The sequence below is a fragment of the Alligator mississippiensis genome, chromosome 4 (genome assembly GCF_030867095.1).
Source record: "Alligator mississippiensis isolate rAllMis1 chromosome 4, rAllMis1, whole genome shotgun sequence".
NCBI lineage: Eukaryota > Metazoa > Chordata > Crocodylia > Alligatoridae > Alligator > Alligator mississippiensis.
This window is the reverse complement of record NC_081827.1, coordinates 98,395,732-98,411,321: the sequence shown is the minus strand read 5'-3', so window position 1 is coordinate 98,411,321 and position 15,590 is coordinate 98,395,732. Positions and strand designations below refer to the sequence as shown.

At 43.3% G+C, this 15,590-nt stretch overlaps 1 protein-coding gene and 1 long non-coding RNA gene across 3 annotated transcripts in view; one reads left to right on the top strand and one right to left on the bottom strand.

The window, feature by feature from the left end:
* Positions 1 to 15,065, top strand: part of GRAP2 (GRB2 related adaptor protein 2) — a 50,637-nt gene extending 35,572 nt beyond the window's left edge. For both annotated transcript variants that reach the window (XM_006264026.4, XM_019489626.2), the window contains exons 4-9: positions 1,910 to 2,001; positions 3,988 to 4,107; positions 5,182 to 5,350; positions 7,400 to 7,543; positions 9,689 to 9,799; positions 10,295 to 15,065. In XM_006264026.4, the coding sequence (XP_006264088.1) occupies positions 1,910 to 2,001; positions 3,988 to 4,107; positions 5,182 to 5,350; positions 7,400 to 7,543; positions 9,689 to 9,799; positions 10,295 to 10,474 (816 nt within the window). In that variant the 3' untranslated portion in view covers positions 10,475 to 15,065. The remainder of the gene's footprint in view (positions 1 to 1,909; positions 2,002 to 3,987; positions 4,108 to 5,181; positions 5,351 to 7,399; positions 7,544 to 9,688; positions 9,800 to 10,294) is intronic.
* Positions 984 to 7,461, bottom strand: LOC109283646 (uncharacterized). Its single transcript, XR_002090897.1, has 2 exons — positions 7,377 to 7,461; positions 984 to 1,308 (listed from the first exon to the last, which is right to left on the bottom strand). It is a non-coding gene; the product is annotated as an uncharacterized LOC109283646 (long non-coding RNA).
* Positions 15,066 to 15,590: the final 525 nt, after the last annotated feature.

The window sequence follows — 15,590 nt, the reverse complement described above, 5'->3', positions numbered from 1 at the left end:
CCTCCTTTGTAAAGCCCCTTGGGATCTGCTGAATAACAATGCCAGAAAACCACTGGCTGTTATGGCTGTTGCTTATTTTCACTGAGAATATGCAGCCAGAAAGCCAGACACATGCAGACATTGCACCCTTCCTCCCAGATGTGACTGAAATAACTCCCTAAAAGCCAAGACACATCAGTAAATGAACCAAAGCGGATAATATCTCCTTCCCTTTCTGTCTCTTTCTCACAAACATGTGTGCATGTGCTCACACATGTGTATGCAAAGCCCCTAGCTGCCCCCCTTCTGCTGCCTGCACAACCTGCTGGGGTTTATCTTATCTGATTTGTGAAGCAGATAAGGCAAACAGTATTGATGTGGAGATTAAACAAACAGGAAACATGAGGCCCTGAACCAGCACAGACAGGAGGAAATCCACACCCCAACCCCATTCTCTGAAAGAATGACACTGAGAGGGCCTGTCTTCTGTGTATGAAGACCTTGCAGGTGGCTTGTTCCAGAAACCTTGCTGCTAGCAGAGCAGGCTCCAGGCAGGAGAGGAGAAGGGCTTACTGCCATAGTTGCATCTATTTTAGAACTGAGCGCCAGAAAGGAAACGAGTTGTATCCCATATTGTCTACTGGGAAGGACGAGAGACACCATTGCCTTCTGTTGTGTGGGGGAGCAGGAGGAGAGGGGCATCAACTGGCATAACAGCAGGGAAATCCTCAGCTCTTCCCCACCCCCAATCTCCTTTTGAACAGGTGAAAGAACTACATGAAGAGTAAATCAATACAGAATCAGTTCCAGAAATAGGAACTCATTCTTGTCAATGCTGAGCAATCAAAGAGTGTGAGTTACCTCCTTCCTCCCATTAATGAGATTGGCTTAAAAATCATGATATTTACATCAATACATAAATAAATATGGCCAGGGGTGGGGTTGTTGTCTTCTGTTTTCCGAGCCTTCGGGGGTTATGGCTTCAAGCTTTTTTTTCACAATCAGAAGAGACAGGTGCTTTTTTTATTAACTGAAAAGTGAGATTCTCCTATATTACGGGAACTGGAATTTTAAACAGAAGCCCACAAACTGCAACACTGGCAGGAAAATCATGACAGCTGACAGCACTGCTAGGTACTTGCCACCTGTTTCCTCCCCACCAGCTTCAGGCTGCATCAGGACCATGATGGGGTGAGCCAGAGTGCAGCGCACTCCTGCAATCCTTGTTTAGCAGGACAGTTCCTGGAGGCTGTTCCAGCTGGCATCAGTAAAGCAGTATGGAGGCAGCTCCAATTTGCAGTGTAGGCTGCCCCGCTGTATCCCCAGGATCTAAAGAAACAAAGAAATGGCTTTGAATCACCTTTGCCTTCTCTGTATTTGCCTTAAGGCAGGCTCAGCACAACTAGGAACTTAGCCCGCTGATTTTATTACATGCAGTGACAGTAACATGTACATGTACACATACACATACACTTAAATCACAGTATTGTTTTGAGATTTTTCGTCTTTTGCGAAATTGAGACACTCCACTGCAAACCATTAAACAGCACAAAGAACTGCTTAAACCCACTCTAAGTCCTTCAGAACAGGACTCCATCTCAGAGGCATTAGAGATGTGCAGCCCACATCCCCCAGCCATCCAGCAAAGCCTGCCAGAATAGGGATAAAACTAGCAAGCAGTACCTCTAATTCCTCTCTACCTTCCTCATAGCTTTATTTCAACTCACCTGGCCTTTGGCTACCAGCCCTGTTGCAAGTGTGAGGAGTCATGAGACTGGGATGCCAAAGCTCTCAGCACCTGCAAACCTGATGCAGTCTGCTTTTATCTTTCCACAGAATTCCAAATGTTCTTCCTTTTTTCAGTGACTTCTCTATCTAGCTACTTTGCCTTTCTCAAGGAGGTTTATTTATTCTTTTTTGTCTGATGCAGATTTTAAGCTCCCAGGAAGAGTGGTACAAGGCTGAGCTGAGAAGTCAAGAGGGATATGTCCCCAAGAATTTCATCAATTTTCAAATTCCTGTGTAAGTACGACAGGGACCATGTGTGTTTCCCTTTGGCTTCTCAGAAAATTGTAGTGTGTGTGTGTGTGTGTGTGTGTGTGTTCATGCATGCTCCCGGAGAAAGCACTGATTGCACTGTACAGTTTGGAATAGGAAGGGACCCTGGCAAAGCTCCACACACAGCTTTGCCAGTTCACTTTATTCCTGTCCTGTAGCCCCCCTGCTAGTGTAATCTTGGATGGCCCCCAAATTTCTATATCACTCTCAATTGACTCCTTTGTTATTACTACTCAGAGGGATGTTTTAGGAGCTGCTTCTAGCTCTCCCTTTTACAGAAGGGGAATTGCCATAATATGAAGTCTTAGTGACAAAAAACCAAGTGGAAAAAAAGAATAGGGGATTTTTCTCTCTCAGAACAAGTAATAACCTTCCTAGTAAACCTTATGAATCAAAGCCCCCTGTCTGCATATCTGTTTCCTTTGATACACTAGAGGTCAGAGCAATGTTACATGAGAAATGGTGTCTATGGGTTGTCAGAGATGACAGACATGTAGCCCATAGGCCCTCAACTCTTCCTTCTTCTTTGAAGTGCCCTGATTTTGCAGCTGGACATGGAGCAGTCAGAGACATGGCTTTCCCATATTGTTCCCCACCGTGATGCTGCAGCAAGTTCAATAGGAGCAGGACAAACGGGATTGCAGTTTCATGGAGGATTCTACAAATTTAGATGCATATAAAATATTGTGCTATCTGACCTGACAATGCTATGGTACAGCACACTTGCAAACCTTTTCTTTTGATTGGGAGAAATTTTTATGAAGCTATAGCCGTTTATGCCTCCTGCTTTGAAAGTGCTGCAGTATTTCAGAAAAAAGCATGCAGGGGCTTTTTCCTACTATGCCAAGTATATTTGCCAACCAATACTTTTTGTGTGCATATTATTACCCTGGGGCAGGTGTTAGAAAGGCTGTAGGTACTGGTGGGATTGTACTGTCTGTGAATGCCGATATGTGACTGCCCCCTGTTGGATGGACCTTAGCAGACCTTTTGTGTATGAATTCCACCTGCTGCCTGAACTGAGGGACTTTTAGTTCTACAAATACAGGTTTGTATTCATTCAGTTGAAGTGGGATGAGTTCTCTTCTTCAGTCCTTCATGTGCACTGCTAGCTGTTGACTGAGGTGATTGTGCTTCTGGTAGTTATACCAGCAGTGCCTTCCTCGCACACATGGTGCACTTGAATCACGTACTAATTATGTCTTCTGCCACTTTGTATTTCCCTCCCTCCCCTGCACACATGCATGCTTACATTCTCATGAGCTTTCTCTCTCTCTCTTTCTCTCTCTTCCTCCTCCCCTCACCCCCCATACAATAGCTGAAATTAAACATTTCCAGTTTGATTTCCTTTTCTGTTTTTAGAGCAGCAAGAAATCCGTGTTTTTTAAGAAGTTCAGGCTGGACATTGTCAATAGATAATGAAAGAAAGTTATTTGCTTTTCATGAAGAGCAGTTTTCCCTTCCTATAAATTATGCCTTCCGGACATGCCCTGTTAGTAGAGATGTTCACATGGTATCCTATAGACCAGGAACAGCAAGCTTTCTTGGCCCCCTGGGCTGGATCTGGACTGGAGGGCTCCTGTTGCACTGGATCTGGACTACAAAAAGCCTCACCAGTTGGATCTGGATCTACCTCTGGCATCAGGGCCAGCAGCCTGTGGTATCAATTGCTGTTAGTTCCTGATCCATGAAGATTAATGCATGCATCGCTTTCACCCACATATTTGCAATGGAGATCTCTATGCCAGATTTTGGCAGTGGGCCCTGTTCCCATACTCACAGCCCCTCCTGGAGCAAAGCAGGCCATATTTTTTACATCTGTGCTCTCAACCCTTACTTCACTCCTTCCCCTGCCCCTGCTCACTCATTCTCTCTTTCTCTTACCTCTTTTTTTTTTTTCTCTAATTCACCTTTCTTATTCATGTTCATGTGATCTGTTCCATTTGACAGCTGGTTTAATGGGAGGATATCCCGCCATGAGGCAGAGAACCTACTCATAAACAAAGAAATTGGCTCCTTCATCATCCGAGCAAGCCAGAACTCCCAGGGTGACTTCTCTATCTCTGTCAGGTACCTGCTACTTGCAATTTCTTTCCATCTTTTTCTGGCCAATGCAATCCTCAAGATGCTTCTTGACAGGAACCCTAACATGGCACTGCCTTTTGGGAAGCTTGTGTGCTGCCAGTCACTGGTCACTGGAAGATCTACTTTGTAGTCAAATAGGAATAAATGAGGCATCTGCCTCCCAGTTGTTTCTTCCTCCTTCAGAGTGACACAACACATGCCCAGTTCCACAGTTGTACCACCAGCTGTCCTCCTCCTTTTGCTTGCATGTAGCAAAAGGGAGAGCATCTTTGGGACAGCTTCTCCAATACAGAACATGTGCCTTCCAGGTGTTTGCTTTGCAGAATGACTGAGATTGCTGAACCCCATAATATTAATTAGGAGGTGATTTGCACCATTAACATACTTTCCGTAGGTCACTGAGCAGCTGTCAGAGAGGAATGGTTTTTTGTTGCTATTGCATTGGAGCCAACAACTTAACATTTTTGTTCGTAAAATACTGAGCACATAGCATATTACATTGTTGTATGAACATTGCTTAAGAAATCCAAGACTCCATTTACCAGTCCTCTGGGCTTCTTGTTCTTTGTGTTTATTCGCTTTGTGCCCCTTTTTAAACCAAAGCCATCCTCTCCTAAGTAAACCTGAGACTAACCCTCACCAAAGGATAGCTTGCACTCTTCCCATACATACAATATAAATGCAGCTGTTAATGAGCACTGTGCCATTGCTTTGCTGACTTTCATATGAAGTATAGCACATAGGTCCTAAACATCTATGGTCCTAAAAAATCTCTTAACACTTATTTCAAAATAAAGGTCTGATTGCCTATGTTCTGTGGAAATTCCACCATTTTCCATGACCCTTGTTGATGTTGCATTTTTGTAGTTAGATGACTGATTCCTTTACAAGGCCACATTCAGATTCAGCGCACGCAGCTTTATCTCCACTTATGTCACTTTCTGGAAGTCTGAATTTGAGCCCAGAACCCACAAGGGGCCTTGAGATCCTTCTGGATAAAAGGGTTTTGAGGAAGGCAAAGTTGTAAGCATCTGATATTTTTATTCCCATTGCTCCCAGGCATGAAGATGATGTTCAGCACTTCAAAGTGATGAGGGATGCAAAGAACAACTACTACTTGTGGACAGAGAAATTCCAATCTCTAAACAAGTTGGTGGAGTACTACAAGACCAACTCCATCTCCAGACAGAAGCAGATCTTCCTGCGGGACGATAGCCGAGAAGAGAAGGTATCCCTGGGACTTTCAAAACAATCCCTATAGGATCCTGTGTGAAAAGGAATCTAGCCCTAGCATGTTGTTTCGGAAGACCTTCCTTAGACTCTCAGCGAGGTCACTAGGGTGGTGGGCCTCTCAGCCCCGTTGATTGCTTCATAAAAACGTTTTGTAACTGAGAATAATTTTCTGTCTCCTTTTAGGACAGCAAAGGGTATGTAGTAAATCAGGATTTGAGGGGATTTGGCAGAGCCATGTGGGGGCCCCAGGACTGGAATAGCAGGAAGTGCTGTAGGGGAGGATTGAGGTACATTGGCATATTTACAGGAGAAGGCAGGACTTGTTTTCCAAAGCAGGAGTTGTGAAATAGGTTTGAGGAAAACTGCTGAGAAATAGAAAAAGAGGGGGAATACTTAGTCTACTGGCAAGTTTGGGAAAAGAAGACTATTAATTTAGTTTCTTTCTCTCCTTGAATATAAACTGTGTGCATCTGTAGCTTAAAATTTCCATCAAGGAATCACTGATCCCTTATTTACAACATAAAGCAGGGAGGTATAGAGGTACAGGAGACAGAATGTAGAAGTAGCAAAAGGGGCAGAATGGTACCTTCTAGGAGAATTCAGAAGTTCTGAGTATGGTTTGTGAGGAAGATACAGTAAAAATGCTTGGTGAAACAGAGAAATCCTTGTCCATTGAATACCTGTTTGATTCACAGCCTGGAGAATAAAGGTATGACAGAGCAGAAGCTGCCAGCCATTGCAAATGCAGTGCTGAGAGAGAGTGAACATGTGGTAGCTGCAGTACCTGAAGCTGTGCTTAACTAGAAAACAGATTCTGGTGTTAAATTATCAGGATGAGCATGGTAGAGACAAGGCAGAAAATATGTGATTTGCTGTCTGTGGCAGTAAAGTTTTATAAACTACATAGTGGGGATTCTTTTGGGCTTCAAAAAAGAGAAAGGATATACTTTTCAATCTGATAAAGGGGTATCAATTTGTTGACCCCTTCAAGACCATTTCTCTGCTTTTTCCAGTGCATTTCCAGGGCTACAGCTAATAGCAGAGCACAGTCTGGAGGAGGAGAAAGAAAGTGTGTATAGAGGTGGATGCTTTATCAGTAAAACAACTTGCTAAGGCCTCCAGAGAGCAGAAGAAAAGGAGAGAGGGGATAACATTTTCTACAAGATGTAAACAGATAAATTAAAAAATTGGGCGGAGAAGGGAAGACTGTTGGTGGGGCCTATACTTCATTTAGTTGCTGTGATGATGCGCATGTCAAGGCTTATACAGCACCTGACACATTGGGTCTTGCTCCTAAGTGCTGCAATAGTAAACAGTTATGATGACGATGATGATACATAAATCCAGAGGCAGAGATGCTTGAAGCCTGAAACCAGAGTTTTCAAGAGAGCTCATCTCTCATTTAGGTGCTTTAACACATGCTCATATTTTCAAAAGCACTCAACCCACTGAGTGCATGTTAAGTGCATAGGAGGGTTTCAATCCAGGGACATCTAAAACACCTGCTGAGGACTGTCACTATGGAATGCTAGATGCCAAACCTTTTTGAAAATCTGGCTTGTTGGGCATGTTGAGGACTTGAAAGTATATCCCTAAGTGTGGGTCCAGTCAGATAGCCAACACATGAGGCTACACACCTCCCCTTATTTACAGGGAAAATAAAGGACTCAGAGAGGGGAGAGATGGGCTTCAAGTACCCTTGGTTATTTTTAGAGGAAGCACTGGGGATTGGCTCATCCTGTCTATTCAGAGTAGAATGGATGCAAGGTAAAACCCACTCGTGTATTTCCAAACGGGCTTGAGGCTCTGAATTCTTACATGCACTGAATGAAAGAAAGTGACTGTGATGAAGATGCAAAATACAGGGTTGCAAATTTGTTCCTTTTTCACTGGGGCAGGAATCCTCTTTTACACAGACTTTAGCGCTTGGAGGAATAGTGGGAGGGCAAGATCAGGGGAGCAAATAGTTTGGGGTACTGACTATAAGGGTACCAGCAAAAGGGTACTACACTTGGCCTTACCTTTGTTATTAATATGTCTTCAGGAGCGGCATGGTGGAAGCCTGGAACGGGGAGCACCAGAAGGGTTACGTCTGAGTGGAGCAGCTGCAGATGTCCGAGCATCAATGTCTAAGAGATATTTAGATCACTCCTCACTCATGATGCAGCAGCAGCAGCAGCAGCAACAGGTAGTACTGGGAAAGCGGGGAAGGTTGAGGTGAACCCAGGCTTCAGAGCACATTAATCTCTGCTTACTAGAAGCTGGGCTGTCAGTCATGTACCTGTGTCATTGGTTTACCCTGACTCCTTTTCATGAAACAGAAAGAGTTATGTCTTTGAGGGTGATGTAGCAACAATGTGTGATGCCAGCCTGGTGACATCTTGTGGCCTGAGATAAATATGTGACTTTGGTATTGTCCTGGGAGCATCAGTGCTCATGGAGCATACCTGCAAAAGTCATAACTCAGCAATACCCATTCTCACTGGAGAGCTGGGAACCAAGTGGTGAAATATGGGGAAATGTTATGATCCAGTAGAGCTTGGGTCAAGACCAAAAATCATCTCAAACAGGTGCAAAATAACACCTGTGTACACACACATGCATGCATGCAGGCATGCACATGTGCACACACTCACAAACACATACATCCCTCACACATCCACCCCCATGCCTAGGATTTCCTCTCAGTTCTCTAAGACAAATCAAACCCTGCAGCCAGTTTTGTTTGCTCTACAGTGCTAATAGCATTCAGCATCATAGTGCATACTGAGGATGGGACATGAGTTTGTTAACATTGAGAGAATTTGATTTCCTTCAGCACTGCCCCAGACTCCCTTTTCCTGAGGTGAATCCTTGATTCCCTTTTTAGTGATGGGGTCCTTTCCTCTTCGGATTTTCCATGCACATATAAAAAATACTCTTATCTCAGGATTTTGGGGAGAAAATGAATAATGCAGCCCATCCTGATTGATTTGGATAGGAAACAGCTTTAGAGGGAGAAGGGATTGGCTCTTGACTGCAGTTGGAAATGCTGCAATAATATTGGCCTCATCCAAGAAGAATGCTGTTTCTGTCAGGGGAAAAGGGTACGCAAGAGGAAGGCCAAGAGCACTCCTGAAATGACCTTGTTACATCCCATAAAATAGGAGTGAGGGGACTGTTGATAGAACAGTACAGTTTGTGACAAGACTTGGGCTCAGGTCTTTTGTGACAAATCTGTCAGTAAGTCACATTAGCTACAGAGAGGAAATACTTGCAAAAGAAAGAAGACAGGAAAGAAAACTTGTTGCTTTAGAGTCCGATTGAGTTTGATTCACTCTAATCACCTCAGCCAGGGTGCTGACATGCAAACTGAGATCTGGTCATGCCTACCCTTTAGGCTGACAAAACTGCAGGCAAGACCAGAAGGGCATTTGAAATGTCAGGTACTGACAAAGACAAGTAGGAAGATATAGAGGCCAATAGCTACGTACTAAAGCTGCTGCACTTCCTCCCCACTAAATACTGCATCACTGAAATGGTTCTGAGCCCTCAGCCAGCATAGCTAGTACAAGATCCAACTCTGCCACACCTTTACCACTAAAATGGGTCGTGGACTAAATAGGCCTGAAGTGAGATGTGACACCCAAGACTTATAAATCAGAAAAGGATCATATCTGAGGAAGGCAAATGGGTTGTTTGGAGATGTAGGTCTTGGCTGCATCTAACTGAAAGTGTTCCCTACTTGGGCTTGTCTGTGCTGCCTGTAACACTAAGTGCACTCTCGTGCCACTTCTCTGGTTTTCATCTGATATTTTTCTTGCTCTGATCTTGTTTTAACTACATCAGTGGCTTCTAAGGCCTGTTCCATTGCCTCTGCAGGGAGAAGCAGCACCAAGGTAGAGAAAAGCAGCTGGATATTCCCCAGCATAAGCATGTGCCTAGCCAGTACAGATCCAACATAGCCAGATCCTGTGCTACTCATAGCATAGGGACTTTGCCAGCAAAAAGGGGGATTTGGACAATTGCTGTGAGTGGACTGTTGACTGGATCTTTCATACAGATTGATCTAGGGAGGTGATTTCAACCTCTGAGAAGAGAAGGAATGTATATGGAGCCTACCTAGTTTGAGATTCTGAGCCAAAATGACACCCACTGGGAAGGCCACTCCTGTTAGGTGTGTTGCCCTGGAATCCAGTGAACACAGGGGAAAACACTCCCTGATAAATATAAGTAAGAAATGAGTGCCCTGGCTCAATCCTGAAACTGTGACACCCAGTAACTCTGAAATCCTCCATCCCCATGACACAACTGAGTATATTTATGGCTTTTCTTTTGCTCTTTAACTTTCTAGGAGAGGTATGGAGGGAGCCTGGATAGGAAGGATGCCCTAAGAGACCATGGGCAAGTAAGTGCACCATCCGTGCACCGCAGACATACAGATCCACTGCAGCAGCAACCCCAGGTGGGTGGTATGTATAGTATGCCCTTCTCTGTCCTTTACCAGATCTCCATTCAGGAAAACAGGTAGAGAGTTAACCTATTTACCCACCAGCATGGAGGTCCCACATTGGGGGCGGAGGGGGAAACACACGTTTGTATTATATCTGGTGTGATGTGATGTGATGTGATGTGATGTGATGTGATGTGATGTGACTGGAGCTCCTGAAAAGGATGTTCTTGTGATACATGCTCCATCCCAGCCACTTCAGTTCTGCTTGGAGGAACTATCCCTATATTGAGAAGGATCCCAGGGACTCCTGCTAATGTAAGTCCCAGCCCTAAGTGTCCCTTTTATTCAGGTTTTTTTTGCTGGGATCCTGATGGCTGTTCCATTGATTTCCACACTGATAGCATAGTTTTATTTTCTGCTGTTGAATTTCTTCCTCTCTGTGGTGAGTGTCATGGGAGGATGTTTGTAAGCCTTGTGGTTGACCTGTCCCTATCTCCTTCTCTTCAGCAAACGCTGTGGGTCCGTGCCCTGTATGATTTTGAGGCAATGGAGTATGATGAACTTGGCTTCCGCAGTGGAGACATTGTAGAAGTCCTGGACAGCTCCAACCCCTCTTGGTGGAAAGGTCGTCTGCGTGGTGAACTTGGACTCTTCCCTGCCAACTATGTTGCACCAATCACCCGATGAATTCAGTACACACAGGGATGTATGGTGATGGAGCTGCTCTAAAGTAACAGAGACAGAGAGCATCTCCCAGGCACCTGGAACATAGAGCATTTGTATTATAATCGTAATTTATTGGCAAGTGAACCTTTAAATAGTTTATATTAAAGGGACCTGTGGAAAAGGGTGGGGTTTTTTTCCTCATTTTACATCCTGGTGTGGGATGCAGCAAGAACACCAGATTGTCCATAAGGTGTCACTATGTCCTCCCTACATCTCTTTGGATAAATATTGATAAATTAGGCAGGCCATGCTATATAATTAGCTCTGTCATCCAGGAATCCACTTCTAAACAAGGCAGGCTTCAGTTTGTAGGAAACTTCACTTCCACCTTTTGAAACCTGTCACATGCATGAGTCCCTCTGGGCTCAACTCTCTTTTATTACCCCTTTTCTTCAAGGCAAATACAGCAATGGGGAGAGCACCATGGCTTAGTCAGGTGGTAGTAACTGTCTGTGGGTATACTTGAGGAAGGGAGATAAAGTAAAGGGATCTTGAACTCTGACAGTGAATTCAGGGAAAACCTGGCTTTTCAAAGAAGACACTTTCTGAGTTATCCCTCTTGTGTTCTCCTAAGGCATCCCATGATGGGGACATAGCACGGGATGGGATGGGGCCACATGAACTGCTATACAGAGAAGTTCACCTATGGAACCAATATGTGGGAAAAAGAGGAGCTTTGCTGCTTCTAACAGACATGCCCACACTGTATAACAATTTGTCCATTTCCTAGCTACCTTCCACAGAAACCCTGCACTTTCTCTTGAGCATGCTGGTAAGCAGGCCTGGCTTTTCAGCCAAGCCAATATTCAGCAGCTGAGAGAAAAGTAGATATTGCTGGTTGTTTTGTTTTGTTGGACTGTATCTTTTTTTACTGGTTTATTGCTCCCCAAAATTCTTTCTATATATTTTAGGGAATCTGGCATCCCTGTGCTTATGAGTTCCTGGTGTCATATATTGTCCCCCTGGATGTGTTTATGTAAATCCATACATGTACTCAGGCACATGCCATCCTATAAGATTATTAAGCAGTGTGGGGAATGACAGAAGGCCAAAAAAGAGAAAAAAAACCAAAACCAGGCATACAGCAAACGTATAGGATTGGGTGTCACCATTACAGTTTTCACATAGCTGATTTGCTGTGCCTTTTATGGCCTCTGGTTTCCATGTGTCTAGTCCAATCGTTCTCAACCTTTTTAGGCTCAAGGGCCCCCTTGAAAAATGCCAGCTCTTAATTTTCATGTGTTATTTTACTACAAAAAAATAGTGGAGCAATTCTTCTTTTGTTGCAAAGAACTCAGAAAGTCTACAACAGATTATAATGTTTTTGATACAGATGATTCACATTTGAAATCTATATGCACATGTAACAATGCTAACATTGTGTGGCACCCTGCAGCACCCCTAAAAGATTCTTAAGGCACCCTGGGATGCTGAGGCATGTTGGTTGAGAATCACCTGTCTGGTGTCTTTCCTACCTCTCCTCAGTATCTCTTGTTAAAAATTCTACTGTACGCTCAATGCCAAAAGCAATCTCCTGCTAGCACTGTCATATTTTGGTCCATTAGAGATGCTATGCTTGAGATAGGGTTACTAGTTTACTTGTGAAAATGCAGTGAATAATGTTTGATCCATGGAACAGGCTCCTCTATATATCTGGTTTTTTTGGCAAAATGAGATAGATGCATAGCACAGTAGCAACAAGACTGAGATTTTAAAAGGGGGGGAAGTGATGAATAAATGACACTGCAATGCAAATAAATAGTAAATGCACATTAACATTTGTTAAAACCCTAAGACAGAAACGTCTTGATCACTGCTGCTCATCCAAGTTGAAATTCAACAAAATGCCACAATAAATAATACTGTACCTTATCTGGGACCTGAGTCAGTAAGGAAATTCTGATTTGTAGGTCTTTGGAAAGAACGAAAATACAACATACATGAAAACCAAACCAGATGCATCAAAAACATTGTTTCTGCCCTTTAGTAGTCCCAATTGAAAAAAAACACTAAAACCCTCATGTCAGAGTCTAGCCCAGTGAAGATGACATTGTTCCACTGTCACAAGATGTGCAACATTTGCTTTCATTGAGCAGGGAGGAGCTTTTGTTGAGTGCTGAAGGGAAGAAAAGCAGACTACTGATAAATAAAGTAGATCTGAAAAAAAAGCTTTACATATAAAGCTGGTCATTGGTTATAGACGCAAAACTATACATTCAGTTGAATGTGGCATTAGAGAGACAATTTAGCTGTGGTAGAAGTGGGTTTATTCCTGTTTATTCTGAGTGCACATGTGATTGGTTATATACAGGCTAGATTTGGGCCTGTTCCAACACCCCTGTGTTCACGAGTGTCTTGTTCTTTGAGTAGTCCCAGCAAAATCAATGGATTGGCATTAGAATCTTGTTCTAAGTGATTCCACAGCTTCAAGGGGAACTTTTTAAAGACTAGGTCAAGACTTGGAACACGGGAAATTTAGATCAAGGGAAAGAGAAGAACAAGGTAGAGGAAGATAGAAGAGGAAAAAAAATCAAAGACCAGCAGAACTACAGAAGCAATATTAATGTTGATTATTTGAGACTTGGAGCTGACCAAAGAGGACAAAACAGTCTTTCATATTTTCCCTCGTCATCTTATAACATGTTTCAATTAATTGTTGGTATGTTTAAATTTATTTTATAAGTTGAAATCGAGAATTGCTTTTACTTTTACCGAGTTTCTAGAGATCCAGTGAGTAATGAAGATGTGGTTGCAGAACATTAACTGAGGATAATCTGCTTAATGTTCAGATATCTCTTTGCATATTTAAGTCCCTTTGCAAGGATTAACTATTTAATTAAGACTGGACAGTAAGTTGCAAGCACTCCAATGTGAAGTGATGGTTTCTTGGGGTAAGGGTAGATTTCCACATGATTTTTTAAATTAACATTTCAAGAATTAATATCTGAGGCAATTAAATCAATGGATTTATGTGTTTGCTTAATTAGTCATAGGTTCAAGACTTTAAAATTAGAATGTCATATGCTGCATCTTGCTCGTGGTCATCAACATTTTATAAAGAAATAATCCAAGAATACAGTCTGGGTGATATCCTACTATGACACTAAAAAGGTGGGGACAGGGGTGAGGGGGAGCACCCAGTTAAGTATTTTGCTTGATGTTTGTCATAAGCAAAAATGACAGCCTATGAGAGAAGGGATTACAAACAGGGACAAAAGCAAGGAGAGTACCTGGAAAGAAAAAACCTCTTTGAAGGAAATGCTATAGAAGTTGGAGTGCATGTGGTGGTAAGGTAGAACCATGGTTTGTTAAGCACAGCCCAGTTGGGTTCACTTTGTCTGAATTAGCTTTCTGCCATCAGTATGGTGAAAATCCATGTTTTATTTACATCTCAGTGGTTAATAAGGATGAGTAAAGACATTAAGTGAAAATCTTCTCTAACAAAAGCTTTCACTGAACATTCTGCATCACATAACCGAGATGCCTCTGCAAATAAACATGCATCAGGGCCTATGTTTTGGAGACATTTAGAATATGGCTAGTTATATTCTGGCTGCTGCCTAAGGAGAGTGCTTAGGGCTATTCTTAGTACCTCCATGAAAGGTAACCTCTGAAAGTACAAACTTCAGGTCAAACAATCAGATCTCTTTCTGTTTCCCAGGCCAGTCCTGTTTTTCAGTGGTCTGTCTTAAAAATCTAGGGTTAGCACAGTGGTATAGCTATGGTGGTTCAAGGAATATTAGACCTTTAAAATTGAGCACCTAACTGCTCTATTGTAGGCTCAGTGGTTGCTCTTTTCTGCATCTTCCCAGCAGGGGGTGTTGTTGCAGACCCTTGGAAGCCATTGGCAGCAGCTTCTGCAGAGAGCAGCTATGGAAGGTCTTCCAGAAAAGGCCAAAAGTGAAAGCTTTACATTGGTACCCAGGGCCCCACACCAATAAGAATAGGGCCCAGAGTAGCAGCACTGGTGCCACCCAGGTTAGCAGGGCCAGCACCTGAGTAGCAAAAGCAAAAGCAGCAATAATCCAAGAGATAAGTTAAAGGGAGTGATGAGCCTGGGTGGGGAGTTGACAGGTGTCTTACAATGAATTTCATTAACCTGACCAGTTAACATGGGGGATCATTACCTAGAAACAGCTAGTACACCTGACAGTGCCTTGGCATGTGACAATCTGGGCTAGGACTCCTGTCAGGATCCAGCTCCATTTGTGCAGGGCTTAGCTACCCTATGTGCTGGGGTGTGCACACTGTTCCCAATCACATACCAGAAGTGTCTTGCAGCATGTTCCCTCCAGTGCTGTATGTGACCTGCTGCCTCTCCCTACCCTGCACAGCCAAAATGCCTCGTAGTACTTCTTCTCAGCTGCTGCAACTCAGCACCTCCTGTCCGCCAGCACTCCTGAGAGCAGCAAGGCACAATTTTGCCTCTAGTCTAACAGAGGAACATGCCTCTGTTTTTCTCAGACATCACAATCTGTTCAGTGTATGCGGTTAAATTGCTTTTAAAGGGACCCCTATAGAGACCGATTAAACTGTTAATGCTCCCAAATGATTCAAGAGCTTCCATTTATTTGCAGAAAAAATGTGTATTGAGTAAAGAGTAACTGATACCCAAGCCGCTTTTAAGTGCTGAAGGGTTTGCATTTCACCAGTAGAAGCAGAAAGTGAATCTTTAAGGGCAAAGCATTGCCAATTTCTCTAGGTTTTTAGCAGCAGCTTTACTGTGACAGATTTCTGATGGTTTAATTTCATGAAATGCAAAAGAAGTCAGTTACAGAAGCAGAACTGACAGAGGGAAAAGTTGTAGATTTAGCCTGGATCTATAAAGGGACTTTGGTGTGGCAGTGCTGAAGACTAGCCATATTCTTGAATGAAAGCAACTATAGCTACTGTGCTTTGCGCTGATTCCAGCGCTGCTGGTGCATGCTTACACGTTTTCAGAGCATGTCTACCCAGACAGAGCCTTTGGTGGACTTAGGCAAAAAGACCAGCTACTTTGTAAATCACAAGTGGGTCTAGGCAAAAGACTGGTGCTGAAATGCTTAGTTCATTCAAGATGTCAGTGCCTCAGAGTGGG